Raw genomic sequence first — 13,229 nt, forward strand, 5'->3', positions numbered from 1 at the left:
GGACTACCCCAAGAGCACACAGCAAATCGGGATCAAAGGTGAAAGTGGAGCCTAGATCTCTTAAAGTGACATAGAAGAGGAACTTTGGGAACCTCCATAGACCAAAGCATTGTGTGGTTAAGTGGCGCAGTCTGGTCCAGTGTGCGCCTGGGCATGTGTGTGTATGTGTGTGTGTCTGTTGCTTGGGGGGGGGGGGTGGTAGGCAGGGTGTTGGGAGAGCTGCTGCCACCGCCTCCCTGGTATTTTTAGAATGAGCTGAGCTCAGGGCTCTAAGCTCCCATCAGCAGTGAGGGAAATGGGAAGGTCCCCACCACTCTCCCTCCCCCCATCAGCCTGTAGCTGGGTTGAGAGAGAGTGGGCCTAGAAATGGAAAGGGACCCTAGGGACTGGGGACTGGCAGGCCCTGACCCCTTGCACCCTAGCCCACCCCATTGAGGTCATCCTTCCAATGGCCCCTTCCCGAGGGGGAATCCAAACTGGCAGAAACAGGCGCTCCCATCTGCCTGGCTACCATCAGCTTCCCTGCTAGGAGCTCCAGGCCAGCTCTCCTCTGCACCAGGTCAGAGCTGCAAGGTTCCCATGACAACGGATGACAGCAGCAGAGGCTGCTGGCCACTAGGTCAGGGGTGAGGGGGTGTGGGTGGAGGAGCAGGAAAAGAGAGGTGACCCAGCATGAGGGTGGAGGAAGAGCTAGAATGAAGGACCCCTAAATGATAGCCCCCTCCTGAGGCGTGAACCCCCGGGAGAGTCCTAGAACCGCGCCTGATTGATGCTACAAGGTACTCCAGGCACTGATTAGGAAAGCTGGGCGCGGAAGGGCTGGTTATGCTTTTGGTCATGAGCCATGAAGCCAGCTAGGGGTGGGGCTTAGAGATGGAGCAGCTGTGTTCTCAGTCTTCCTCAGCTTCCCCTCTTCCATGTAGCTCCCTTATTATACAAAAAGGAAACCAAGGACCAGAGAATTCCAAGGACTTCTAGAAAATGGAAATCCTAGTTCCCCTGCCTCCCAGCCCATATTCTTCTTCTTCTAGTTCAAGCTCCTAGACACTCATCTCCACCTCCAGGAATTGAAAGGGTCCTGAAGTCCTCCAACCAGCCTGGACATTCTGTAACTTGGATTCCCTATCCTATAATGAGTGGTCAAGGAAGGCCCCCAAACAGACAGGTCATTTCCTGTTAAGTCTAGTCCCCAAATTCCGGAATGTTTTGGTTCCCCTCCAAAGAGATATGGCTTGGGTCATGGCCTCTGGCTGACTCCCCACCTCAGCCCCAGGGGCCCAGAGTGGGATTGGGAAGTTGCCCCACAACCCTGGTTGACCAAAGGCTTCCTTCCAAATTTTAGCCCCTCCAAAGCTGTCCAGTTTGAGAACCATCATTGGTTTCCACTGTCCCCAAGATAAAATACACCCACTTATCCTAGACCTTGATATTGAGGCCTGTGGTCCTCTGAGCTTTCTCCAGTGTGGTGTCACTGCCTCAGAAGTACCAGTCCCCAAACCTTTTAGGAAAGTGGCATGGTCCTTCCTCCTCTAGGAAGCTCCTTGGGTCTTCCCACCCAGTCAGTCTCTTGCTTACTTACCATGGAGTATGAGCCTAGAGAGTTCACAAGATCTTTCACACAGGACCTCTTGTTCCAGCCTCATTGTGTCTCTGAGAAGTGACATCACTGACCTATGAGTGAACTGTCTGCGGGGGAGGGCAGCCTCTTGCAGAAGGTCATATAACTGGTGAGTGATGCCTGGCTCTAGACCCTCTTTTCTTCTGACCCTTCTTGGGGCACCCCCTCGACTTCCACTTGGAAGCTCCGGCCTGTGGCACTGTTCCTCAGATCCTCAAGCTCAGACCGAACAGTTCTTTCTCCAGTGCAACAGGCGTTGGCCTCCTCCCCCCGTGCATCTACTTATTCAACATGGTTGAGCACCTGACGCTTGCCAGCCAGGCAGGTCCCTTCCCCCAGTCCTCCTAGCTGGGAAGACAACAAGCAAACAGATGAGTTCACCCAGTGGGGTTCCAGCAGGGCTGTGAGGGGGCCTCTGGGGCACTGGGTACACAGAAGGCCTGTAGGCCCAGATTTACCATCAAGACAGACTCCGCCTCCCTTAGGTCCTGTCTGCCTTGTCCTCAACCCCACTTGCTGCAACCCATAAAGACTTATGAGGGGATAAGTGTCTGAGAAAGGCTTGTCTCCAGGCCCTGGACCCCGTGGCTGTAGCAGCCAGCACCCTCACTATTTCTGCCCAGGATCCCCTCTCTCTATTATTTCCCCAGGGCCCCCAGGACGGGCAGAGGGGGCTAGCTGAACAGCAAAATCATCAGGTCCATTACGCCTCTCTGAGCCCCCCATGTAAACACTTTGGATCCAGAAGGTTTCCTGCAGCAGCCCCCAGCCCTAGCTCTGCTTTGGGGCCAGTAGAGCCATGGGAGACCCAGGGCCACCAGGGCCCTCAAAATGTTGGCAGGCAGGCCAAGGTCAGGCCCTCCCCCTCCCAGGGCTGTTAAGCCAGATTGGAACAGGGGGAGGGAAAGAAACCACAGGATTGCTGCTTGCTCCTTAGGGTCCCTCAGGGCCACCAGGAAGGGAAGAGAAAATGAGAAAGAAACTCTGTCTGGGCCCCCAAATTCCTCCCACGAGTTAGACTGGGGGCTATGGGAGCAGGGCAGGTTCCTGACACGGGACCCAGAGCCCCTCCTGGGGATGGGGGTGTTGAGCCCTGGGCGCCCTCGTGATGAGGCCGACTGCAGGGCGATTAATCTTGTGAGGGCTGCGCGACAGCACCCCCTCAGCCTCCCATGGCCAACCCCGCCCGCGCTGCCCCAGGAGTTAATCTCCGCTCGGGGGACTTCTCAGCCGCTGTCACTGCTGCATTAATTCTGAGGCAGAGGGAGGCAGGAGGGAGGGAACGTGGTTGGGGGGTGGCGGTGAGTAGGTTCCTTGGGAAGGTTTTGTTATCAGCAGCTGGTGAAGAAGGGTCCCAAAGGGTGGGACCTGGGTCTCTTTCGAGGTCCAGCCCTAGAGGAGAGGTGGGGGGCATCCATATTACCCCCCTCAAACCATCAGAACCCTTGCACCCCTGGCCTCCAGCTCTGGTAGTCCACCAGCTGAGCCCCAAATGCAGTTTGCAGTTTTGACAGCAGATGTCTCTGCTATTATGATTTATCAAAACGCTTAAGGTAAATAATACACACATATTTATAAGGAAGGAGGGAATGGTAGAAGGGGAGGAACTGAATGGGTTAAGGGGACTTTGGGGGGCACCCCTGCCTGTTCTCTGTCCTCCCTACTCAGACCCAAAGGCTGACCCCAGCCTGGCCCTGGGATGACACTAAGCCTGCCCAGCTGCTAGCCTAGCTCCCAGGAGGGCAGAGTCAGACGGCCAGTGGCTGGACTTGTCTTGCTGGGCCCCCTGCCAGGCTTGGGAGGTGGCCACCTGGGGGAAGTGGCTGAGCCAGCTTCACACCTCAGCCATGTTTCCATGGCTTCACTGCGTCCCTGTTCCTGAGGGCTCCGTCACCTTACCAACGCGCAGCGGGCACTGCACTTGCCCTCGCCCTCGCAGCCACTCCCCCAGGGCCCCAGCAGCTGCTTGTGGATCCTATTGCTGCAGAGCCAAACCTCAGCCCCAGGGCTGCAGCTCCGGGCAGGCTGGGTGAGGGGCTGTGAGCCAGCGTGCGGGGCTCCAGGGAGGTGGAAGGGCAGGAGCTTGTGTAGACGCAGGCTGTGCCCACCGTGGGCCCCCAGAATACCCAAACCCTGTCACACTCGTCTACTTCCTCATCTCCTACCCTTCTGCCACACAGTGCTCTTTGTTTCCAGACCTTTCTGGACTAGAGAACGTTTGCTTAAAGAATTTATTGGGGCCAAGCCTGGTGGCCGCATGCCTGTAATCCCAGGGACTCAGGATTACAAATTCGAGGCCAGACTCTGCAATTTAGTGAGACCTTGTCTCAAAATGAAGGTGTCTGGGGACAATTCGGAGGTAGTGCCCCTGGGTTCAATTAATTCCCAGGACTGCAAAAAAAAAAAAAAATTATTGGGCATTCTGATTTGAAAAACAATATACAAGAAAAGGGGGAGACCCCAAAAGTCAGAAAATGCAGAAAAGTGTAAGGGCAGGGACATAGGTGGCATGTCAGGTAGGGTGGGGGAGTCCTTGCAGCCCACCCCCAAAGCATAACCAGGTGTTAAAGGCTAGCTTTGAAAAGCAGAGGATCCTAGCTAAGTGACCTTGCATGGGTCTCTCTACCTCTGAGCCTCAACTGTCTCATCTATAAAATGGGGATAACTGATCAATGCCCTCCTCACAAGGTTGTTGGGCATGTGTGAATCAACAGATTGACCCCATTTTTGGCCCACAGCCATAAGTTCTATGCCCTGGGAGGCAGGATATGATCAGCGCCTCTAACCAAGAACTCCTGGAGGTTCCAGGGGTTGGGAAGGGAGGCTTGTTGGGGGGGCTGGGGAACAAGCATGGAGCCCTGTTCATGCTACCAAGTGCTCTACCACAGAGCCCCAGCCTCAGCCGGAGGAGTCTGTATTTACTAAGTTTCTCTCACCTGTCATCAGCACCCCAATTAGAGTCAGAAATGCACAGGGGGGAAAAGGCCCAGAAAGAGGAGATGATGTTTATTTAGCCTACAGAGGCTTTCCACCCCTTCTGTGTGTGAGCTGCCAACACTTCCTTTACTGAGCCACAGGACCATGGGTTACCAAGGTGGTGCCCTCGATGGTCAGCCCTGTGATGGCAAGGGGGGCTCAGGGAAACCTGACACAGCAGGGGTCAGGAAGGTCTCGCGGTGCTACCTGAAGTGGGAGGAAGGCTGCCATAAGGACAAGATGGGGACAGGAAACAGAGGTGCATCTCATTGAGCATTGGAGGCTGGGGTAATGGCCACCTGAGCCCCCAGATGAGGTCCCACCGGCCCAGTGGCTTTGCACCCAGGCTAGAGCCCTGGAGGACCTGGCTCACCTCCCCTGGGCCGCCTTGTCTTCACGCCCTGCTGCCTGGAATCTGAGGCAGCCCTTGTTCTCCGGCAGGAGCGGAATTTAATGCCGCTCAGAGATGGCAGGTCGACAGGCGGAGAGAGATGAAAGTGTCCGCTCTGGCAGCCTGGCCAGCCTCAGGGGACCCTCTTATGCCCCCACTATCCTCCCCAGCAAGAAGAACCCTCAAGGCAGGTGTGGGCCTCCAGGGACAGGACTCGCTGTGAGGCTGTGTGACCTTGGGGGACAGCAAGTTCTCTCTGTGCCCCACTGATTCCCTGTCTGCAGGGCGTTTGGGTCAAGGTCTGTATTATCACCATGCTGGTGGCTGCCTGTTCCTCCCCCAACCTTGGCTGTCCCCAGCAGTGGCTTGTCAGCCCAGGGCTGTGGGCGGGCAATGAGGGGCTGGGGGGGGCTGTGCAGTGACCTCCATCTATCCATCTCTGGCACCTTGAGGGGTGGGAAGCTGGGGCTACATCGAGTCAGATGCAAATGGACTTGACTACATTCAAGCCGTGGCCATCACCATCTCCTCTGTGACAATGTGAGCTGGGCTGAATCTAGGAATGGAGACTGGACCCTCAAACCACAGTCCCCCAGGCCCACCAGCCTCATGTCCCTGCTGGGAAAGATGTGGGTCTTGGCACTAACTGAGGTGATCTTGTTGCTCTGCAAAACACGCTGGCAAGGGCTCTCTTCTACACCCCCTGGCTATGTTGTCCCTCTTTCCTGAGAACACAGAGGCAAGGGCATTTGGCCAAGATCATCCAGCAAAGACACACACACCAAACACACATGCACAAAATGCAGTGTTGACATGATGACCAAGAAATGAGGGGGAACCCATGTCCAGACTCCCATGCCCCCTCTGCATTCTCCTGGAAGGAGCTGCTCCTCCTCCCCTAGGAGCTGGGAGCCTGGGTTCTAATTAGGTCTCTGACACCATCTTGCTTATGGGCCAGTCACTTAATTTCTTGGACTTCAGTTTCTCATCTATAAAATGGGTAATAATCCCAGTACTGATGACTTCTTGGAATCAATGAAGTAAATTTACTTCGTAAACTGAAACTGTCCCAGACTAAAGTCTGTGCCTCCAACAAGCCTTGGGCCAAGGGGAAGTACCCTGACAAAGAGCCCAGTTCAAAGCCAACAATTACCCAGTGCAGCCACAGAAGCTGTCCTGCTTCCTTTTTCCTGCAGAGATCAACCATAGCAAGCTCAGAGCAGAGGTCCAAAGGCCCTGTCTGGAATCCTGAATCAGGCCCCAGAGGTCTCTGATAAGGGTGACTAGAGACTAGGTCAGGCCAGGCCTGGCTGCTGTGGTGGGGTAATGGGGAGGGGGTGCTGCCAGGCGATGGGCAGGCCAGGTTGAGGGAGGCCTTTGGCGGTCACAGAGAACAAAGAGGTTGGGGTTGCCAGGATTCTGTGTAGCTGAAGCAGGCGGTGATGGGTCTGGGAGAGGGGCCGCAGCAGCCGTGGGAACTGTGCCTGCTGCCCCCACGCCAGCTCCCCCATGTCGACTGCGCCTCAGGACCAGGCGAGGGGGCAGGCTGGGGATAAGAGAGACAGCCAGAGCCCTGCTCTCCCTCTAGAGTTGCAGGCTGTCAGGGCAGAGACCCAGGAAAGACAAGGAAGTTAAGACATGGCAACAGTGTCCCCATCACTGAGGATCACAGGTGCACACTGACATGGTGTCATGGCACACAGCCAGCATTATTTAGGTAGTATCACATGGTCAAACCGAGGTCACACTGACACAGAGAATCCATGTCAGTCTCAGGGCCACATCCATGAATGGTCTCATGGACACAGTGTTACACATTCATATAATAACCCAGTTTTGTCACAGGGCCACACAATGCCATACAACAATAATGCTGTAATCAATGTCACACATTTAGTTGTCCACCCTGGTAACACACTGGGTCTCTTATAGGATTGCGTCAAAGGATCACACAAGCAATGTCACAGAACATCCCAAAGTGTGGCCACTGGTGTCATATACTAACCTGTGGTCACAGGAGGTCCCATATCATAGTCTTCCACACAGTCACACACCCATTTTCACATCACACTTGATGCCAAGTATAACCACGTTGCTGTGTAAGACCTCAGGGGCTTTTCAGGGCTTCGTAGCATGTCTCCATCTCTTTTACACACACACAGGGTCCTCACAGGAGCTGGACTTAGGTCCAGAACATCCATACATCCAGCCTCTCAAACCCCCATTTTGCTGGGCACGGTGGTGCATGCCTGTGGTCCCACAGCTGGGGGGGCTAAGACAGGAGTAGGAGTATTGCGAGTTCAAAGCCAACCTCAGCAATGTGAGCCGCTAAGCAACTCAGTGAGACCCTGTCTCTGAATAAAATACAAAAATAGGCCTGGGGATGTGTCCCAGACCCCCCCACACCAAAAAAAGAAAAAAGAAAAAGGTCACTAGGAGGTCAGGCTCCCAGCTGCAGCAAAGGGGAATTGAGGAACCCTGGAGGGGATGGAAAAGGGCACACTACCCCCAGGGAAGTCTGCCTCTAAGTGCCTTGTGAGGCAGGGGAGCAGCGGGTAGGGTTTGTAGGCTTGCAAGATGGGGATGGAGTTGCCAGCTACAGAGAGGTGTGGAGCCAGGAGAGATGAGTGCCACACAGAGGTCAGAGGTGTCAAAAGATGAAGACACTCATGACACATAGAGCCAGAGACCATCAAGTTGGAGCTGCAGACAGAGGCAAAGGAAGCGGGGCGAGCTCGGCGGGCTGGGGCTGGGGCTAGGGCTGGGGAGGAAAGGCCTCAGCTGGCCACACCATGGAGGTGGGCGGCCTGGCTGGCTAGGGCGGCAGGGAGGATGCAGAGTCTGAGCAGAGGTGGGAGACGTTTTTGGAGAGGTTTAAGTAGTAAGAGCAGCTGCCATTGCCTGAGTGCTGACGGTGGTTTGTGTGATCTCAGTTTCCCCTCAGGCCACTTTCTGTGGGAGAGATGATTATTGTCCCCTTTCCCCGGATGAGGTAAATGAGTCCTCATCACATGTTCAGCCTCACAGCTATGTCCTCCTCCTGGCTTCCTCCAGACCCAGGAGGCAAGAGGTGGGAGAGGTGAGGGACTTTGAACTTTGGGTGACTAGGCTAGGAGGTGGGTCCATGCGACTCAACTGGGCCATGGGCTGGCACACCAAAAGCAGGGCCGGCTGAGTCACAGCACCCCCCCATCGGGACTGGCACCAGAGCCATCCACCCCACACCTGCAGGCGTGCCAATGAGGGCCAGCCGAGGCCATCTGCAGCCAGTGTGCTGCCAGCCCTGGTGGAGGCAGGCGGGGCCTCCAGCCAGCCCGGTGCCCCCTGCTGGCCGGGCTCCCCCTCCCACAGCCCTGGGGGTCCTCCCCACCCCCTTGAGATTCTGGAGGTGCTGCAGTCTGCCTGTGCTAAGGGTGAGGGTGCCCCCCAGCTGCCAACACCTCCCCCTACTCCCTGCTGGACACCCCCCTTAGGCAGAGCCGCCTGGAGAGATCACAGGCAGCCACATGAAAGGGAATTTTCCCAGGCAGAGATGCAGTTGAAAGCTGCCTCCCCGCCCCCGCCTGCCCCCGCTGTGCCAGGCCAGGCTGCTGAGCCCCTGGTGCTCCAAGGGAGCCTGTGACACCCGGGAAAAGGTTGGGGGTCAGCACCCCACCCCCCTGCTTTCTCCTTCCCGGAACAATGGCAGACAGCCCATTTCCCCCACCCTCACCACCCACTCAGCTTTAGAAGTTGCCCCTTCCTTTGTTCTGAAATCCCTCACCCACCTGAAGCAGGGTTTTAACATTGTCAGGAAGTCCTTCCTTAAGTCTAGCCTCCATCTCTGCCAGGCTCAAAAGCAGCTGGGTGAAAATAATGCTTTCCCCAGTGGATGGATAGGAAATATCTTTCAGGCTGGCCTCTGTGATATGTAGAGAAGGGCATGCAACTGCCACTCCTTCCTGTTCAGGCTAGAGCATGTGGCTTCCTAGACCCTGTGGCTGTGTGTGATGACTTCCCCAGAAGTCAAGTCTAGTAACTCTTAGGCCTGAAGAATGGAGGGAGGGGTCTCTGTGTGCTTGGATACAACCTGGCCACCGTGAACCGGGGCTCAGACTGGAGCAGTCTCCCGGGGAACAGAACAGTGGCTGGGGAAGTACTAGATCCCTGCCATGGCACAAGAAAGGAATGGGATCCCAAGAGGCAGCCCAGACCCCTCCCCAAGACTGCAGGTTGCTTTGCACCATGAGGCCTGATTAATCTAGGGGAAAAGAGAACATGGCTCCAGGTGAGTGAGGATCCTGGCGGCCCAGGTTCTGAGGTCCGGGATGTGAGCAGGCAGGTGGGGCGCTTCAGTATTAGCCCTTTCCAAGTGGAGGCCATTTCTGTCCTTTCTCCAGGCTGCTCCTTGATGGATCCAGAAGGCCTCTCTTACCAAAAGACCTCACTCTAAATATCCCTGGGCCACCCTTCTCCCCCCTCAAGATGGTCCCAGAAAGCCCCAAACCAGCCCCCCAAAACCAGAGAGCAAGAAGCCAGTGGTGCTTCAGTGACACAAACATGCATTCGTTTTATTCACAAAACAGCCTGGTTTCCTAAAACAATACAAACAGCATGTTCATCAGCAGGAAGCTGGCCATGGGCAGGGGGCCCCAGGCCGCAGGGGGCCCCCTGGGCACCCACCCCCACCGGCAGGGGACCACGCAAAGAAGCCCTTTCTTCTGCTGCTATTAGCGAAGCTGAAAAAAGGACTTATTTTCTCTAAGGGAAAGTAGCCAGGATTGGAAATATCAAGACACGGGCCCCCCCAGATCTCAGTGGATAAACAGACAGAACTTTCATCTTTCCAAAATCATCACGATTGGGGTGGGGGGATCCCGGTCAGGGACAGTGGGTGTAGCATGGCTGGCCTGGGCCTGGGGGTGGGGCGGTGCCCCCTCCCCGCAGCGAGCTCCCACCGACAGCTCTGCACACGTGGATGGATACAGAAGGGGCTTCTACACGGCGCCATCAACAATCTCTTTATAAACGTGAGTGGATTCTCCAGGCAAACTATGCACTATTTCATGATCGGAAAGAATCAAAGGAAGTTTAAATGAGGGTGGAGTTAAACTGTGCTAAATTACAGTAGTGCTTATTAGTAACTAGATTTCAAAAGGTTACAGAAAATTTACATTCTCTACACAAAAACGGCATCTCCTGCACAGACAACATCGACATCGACACAGGAAGGAGACTGATTGTCCATTCTTTGCCCAGGAAGTCTCGGTACTTTATAGATTCGTCTTTACCTCTTTGTTGTTGCTGTTGTTCTTCCGAAAAAGCAGTTAAATTTTTTTCTTTTCTTTTTTTTTTCTTTTTTATACTAGGGACGTGGAGATGTTAAAACGACAACAAAAAATATATATATAAAAACAGGAATGAAATCTGTGAGAGAATATTTTTGGTTCTAAAGACGGGTGCATCCGTTTGTCTTCGCCCGAATCCCTTGCCGGAGACCACGCGAGCAGTGACATTGCACGGAGAGGGCAGCTTTGGGTTCCCGCCGCCGTCACTGAAACCACCGGAAGGCGGCTCCCGTCGGAAGCATCACCTTCTGGCGGGGCGGGAGACAAAAACAAGGAGAGAGTTCAGTCAGGGTCCAGGTGGGCCAGGCGCAAGATGCTCCCCGTGGACGGCCTCATGGCGGAGGGGTAGGCCTGGAGTAAAGGCAGCCACCCCGCAGAGTTCCTGCTATCCTGGCCAGGCCAGGCCAGAGAAGGAGCTGTGACCGCTGGAGGGCCCAGAGCACCCTGAGGCCTCCCGAGCCACTGTGCCCAGGAACCCTCTTTCCATAGGAAAACCCCTTCCCCTGGCCCAAAGGCACCGAGCACCCGGTGGCCATGCCGAAATCTGGGGGCTGTGTCCATGTTTCTGTCAAATCAGCGTGTGCACTGGCTATGTACAGGGGGTGTCTGTCGCGCTCTGCTAGACTGTGCCGTGCATGTGGAACGGTGTGGGGAAAGAGGGTAACTGGTGGTCAACAAGCAGCTGTGTCTATAATGAGATATGAGGACCAGGCAGGTGTGCGTGCTTCTCTACACCGGACGAAAGTGGGTGCCTTTGTTTGCACATAGGCAAACACACCCATGAGGTCTGGGGCTGGAGGGGGTGGCCAGGGGCCATGGCCAGGATACCATTGTTGTTTTCTAACCATTCTGGAGATTTGCGTCAAGCCCACTGGTAGAGGGGCGGTGCCAGGGGCAGGGGACAGAGCAAGCTGAAAAGATGCTTTGTACCCAGGCCTGGCACTCCAGCTAGGTTGTCACGTCTGGGGGCACAGAGACAGGCCCTGCCACAGAGTGGAGAGAAAGCAGCATGGGAACTTCTATGCCTTCTCTAAACCCACCCCATGGTAGACAGGCCCTTGCTGACTTGCCTGTACTATATCCAGGCTCATGGCCACCCCAGCCCAGGCCCCAAAATCCGTGAACTCGGTGCACAGATTCAGGAATCTTCCAGGCCTCAGCGTAGGGCAGACTAGACTGGAGCTGCTCTACCCTTGGGAGACCTTGGGGGAAAGGCTGAGCTCTATGGGTACATGGGACAGAATCCCTCAAATGGGACAGGGGACAGTTCCAGAATCTCAGATCACGGACTGGATGCTGTAGGACATGTCTCAGAGAAACGGGACCTATATGGTAATGTCAATCCTTGACCCAGAGCCCAGGTGGGGCATCGGTATCCCAGTGCCTTGCAAACTACAGCCTGTTCAGGTTTCAGGATGTGGCTCTGACTTTTAGGGCAGTGAACTGGTTGGTGTCTTGAAGCCAGACCCCCAGGCCCCAGGACTGGCCGGGCCTTCCCCCAGACACTCGCCCAGGTAGGAAATTTGGGCTCCGGGGCTGGGGGATGGGTTTGGACTGCCAGACGGATCAAGAGCCCACACACCTCCCTCTAAGGAGCCGTTACCTCCAGAGCAGCGGAAGGCTTCTTTTTGAGTTCCTCACATTTTCTGAATTTGCAAATCTGATGGCCAGTCTTTCGGTTCCTACAACTGCTGCACTGCTCACAGTTGATGCGCCGCCGGCAGGGCGCACACATGCCGCAGCGTTTCCGCTTCTTCTTGCCCGAGCTGATGGCAGAGGCTAGCTCTCCCTGCATGGGGTACTCGGCCAGGCCGGCCATGTGCAGCGCGCTCTCGGCCAGGAACACACCTGCGGGGGTCATGATGAAGAGGCCCGGGTTGATGGGGAAAGCGCCCAGGTAGGGGAAGTCGGACTGGCCATTGAGGGCCTCGGCGCCCGCCACGGCCTCCATGTCGGGCAGGCCAGCGCCCGCCTCGCTCATCAGTGGTAGGTGCTCCTGCACCACGCGCTTCAGCATCTCCGTGGACTGCGCGAACTGCTGCAGCGTCAGCTGTCCCTCAGCTGCCAGCTCCGAGGCCCGCTCTGCCTTGCTCAGCAGGCTGGCCACAGCACCACTTTTGTGCTTTGAGGTAGGGTTGCTTTTGTCCACCGCCATGGCTGCCGCCAGGTCGTGACCATTGGCCAAGAGGGAGGCCGCGGCCGCAGCCGCCGCTGCCTTGTCAGCAGACTCCCCGCCCATCAGGCTGCCACTGCCACCACTGCCACCAAAGGAAGAGTAGTGGGAGAGGGGGCGGGAACGACGCAGACTCTTGTTCAGGGGTTCGCTGATGATGCCACTCTTGTTCCGACGCTCTGGGGGTGGTGTGTCATCTGCCACCGAGGCTGACGCAGCAGTTGCCACTGCCGCACCCTTTTCAGTTGCTCCTGCCTTTGGGCCACTGCCACTGCTGCTGGTGGTGGTGGTGGTACTGCTGCTGCTGCTGCTGCTGCTGCTGCTGCTACTACTGCCGCCGGCCTCTTGGGAGCCACCGCTGAGGCTCGACATGGTGGGGCCCAGGCCCGGACCCTGCTGCAGAGGGAGGCTGCCAACTGCTGGGGTTCACAGGCAAGTGTTTGGCCCTGCTGCCCACAAAGGAGGTGCCTGGTGGGCCCTGCTGCTCAGGGCCGGCACATGGTCAGATGTCCCCGTAGAAGAGTCTTTACTCTGTAGGGACAAGAGGATATAGGGTGAGAATAGCAACAAATCCCTCCTCCTTCAACTTCCCCACCATCACCACAGTAACAACCACCAGACTGATGAGGCATTTATTAAGTGCCAAGCCCACCTTGGTTAAGGAATTTTTTATTTGTACTACTTCAGTTAAGACTCAGAAGAACCCTGCAAAGTAGTGGCTGGTGATCCTCTATTTTACAGATG

At 55.9% G+C, this 13,229-nt stretch overlaps 1 protein-coding gene across 4 annotated transcripts in view; it reads right to left on the bottom strand.

Moving 5' to 3' along the window:
• Positions 1 to 9,509: 9,509 nt before the first annotated feature.
• Positions 9,510 to 13,229, bottom strand: part of Cxxc5 (CXXC finger protein 5) — a 34,144-nt gene continuing 30,424 nt past the window's right edge. For all 4 annotated transcript variants that reach the window (XM_071612315.1, XM_071612314.1, XM_027927841.3 and 1 more), the window contains exons 2-3: positions 11,916 to 13,016; positions 9,510 to 10,560 (exon numbers count right to left, since the gene is read on the bottom strand). In XM_071612315.1, the coding sequence (XP_071468416.1) occupies positions 10,516 to 10,560; positions 11,916 to 12,857 (987 nt within the window). In that variant the 5' untranslated portion in view covers positions 12,858 to 13,016 and the 3' untranslated portion in view covers positions 9,510 to 10,515. The remainder of the gene's footprint in view (positions 10,561 to 11,915; positions 13,017 to 13,229) is intronic.

The sequence above is a fragment of the Marmota flaviventris genome, chromosome 5 (genome assembly GCF_047511675.1).
Source record: "Marmota flaviventris isolate mMarFla1 chromosome 5, mMarFla1.hap1, whole genome shotgun sequence".
NCBI lineage: Eukaryota > Metazoa > Chordata > Mammalia > Rodentia > Sciuridae > Marmota > Marmota flaviventris.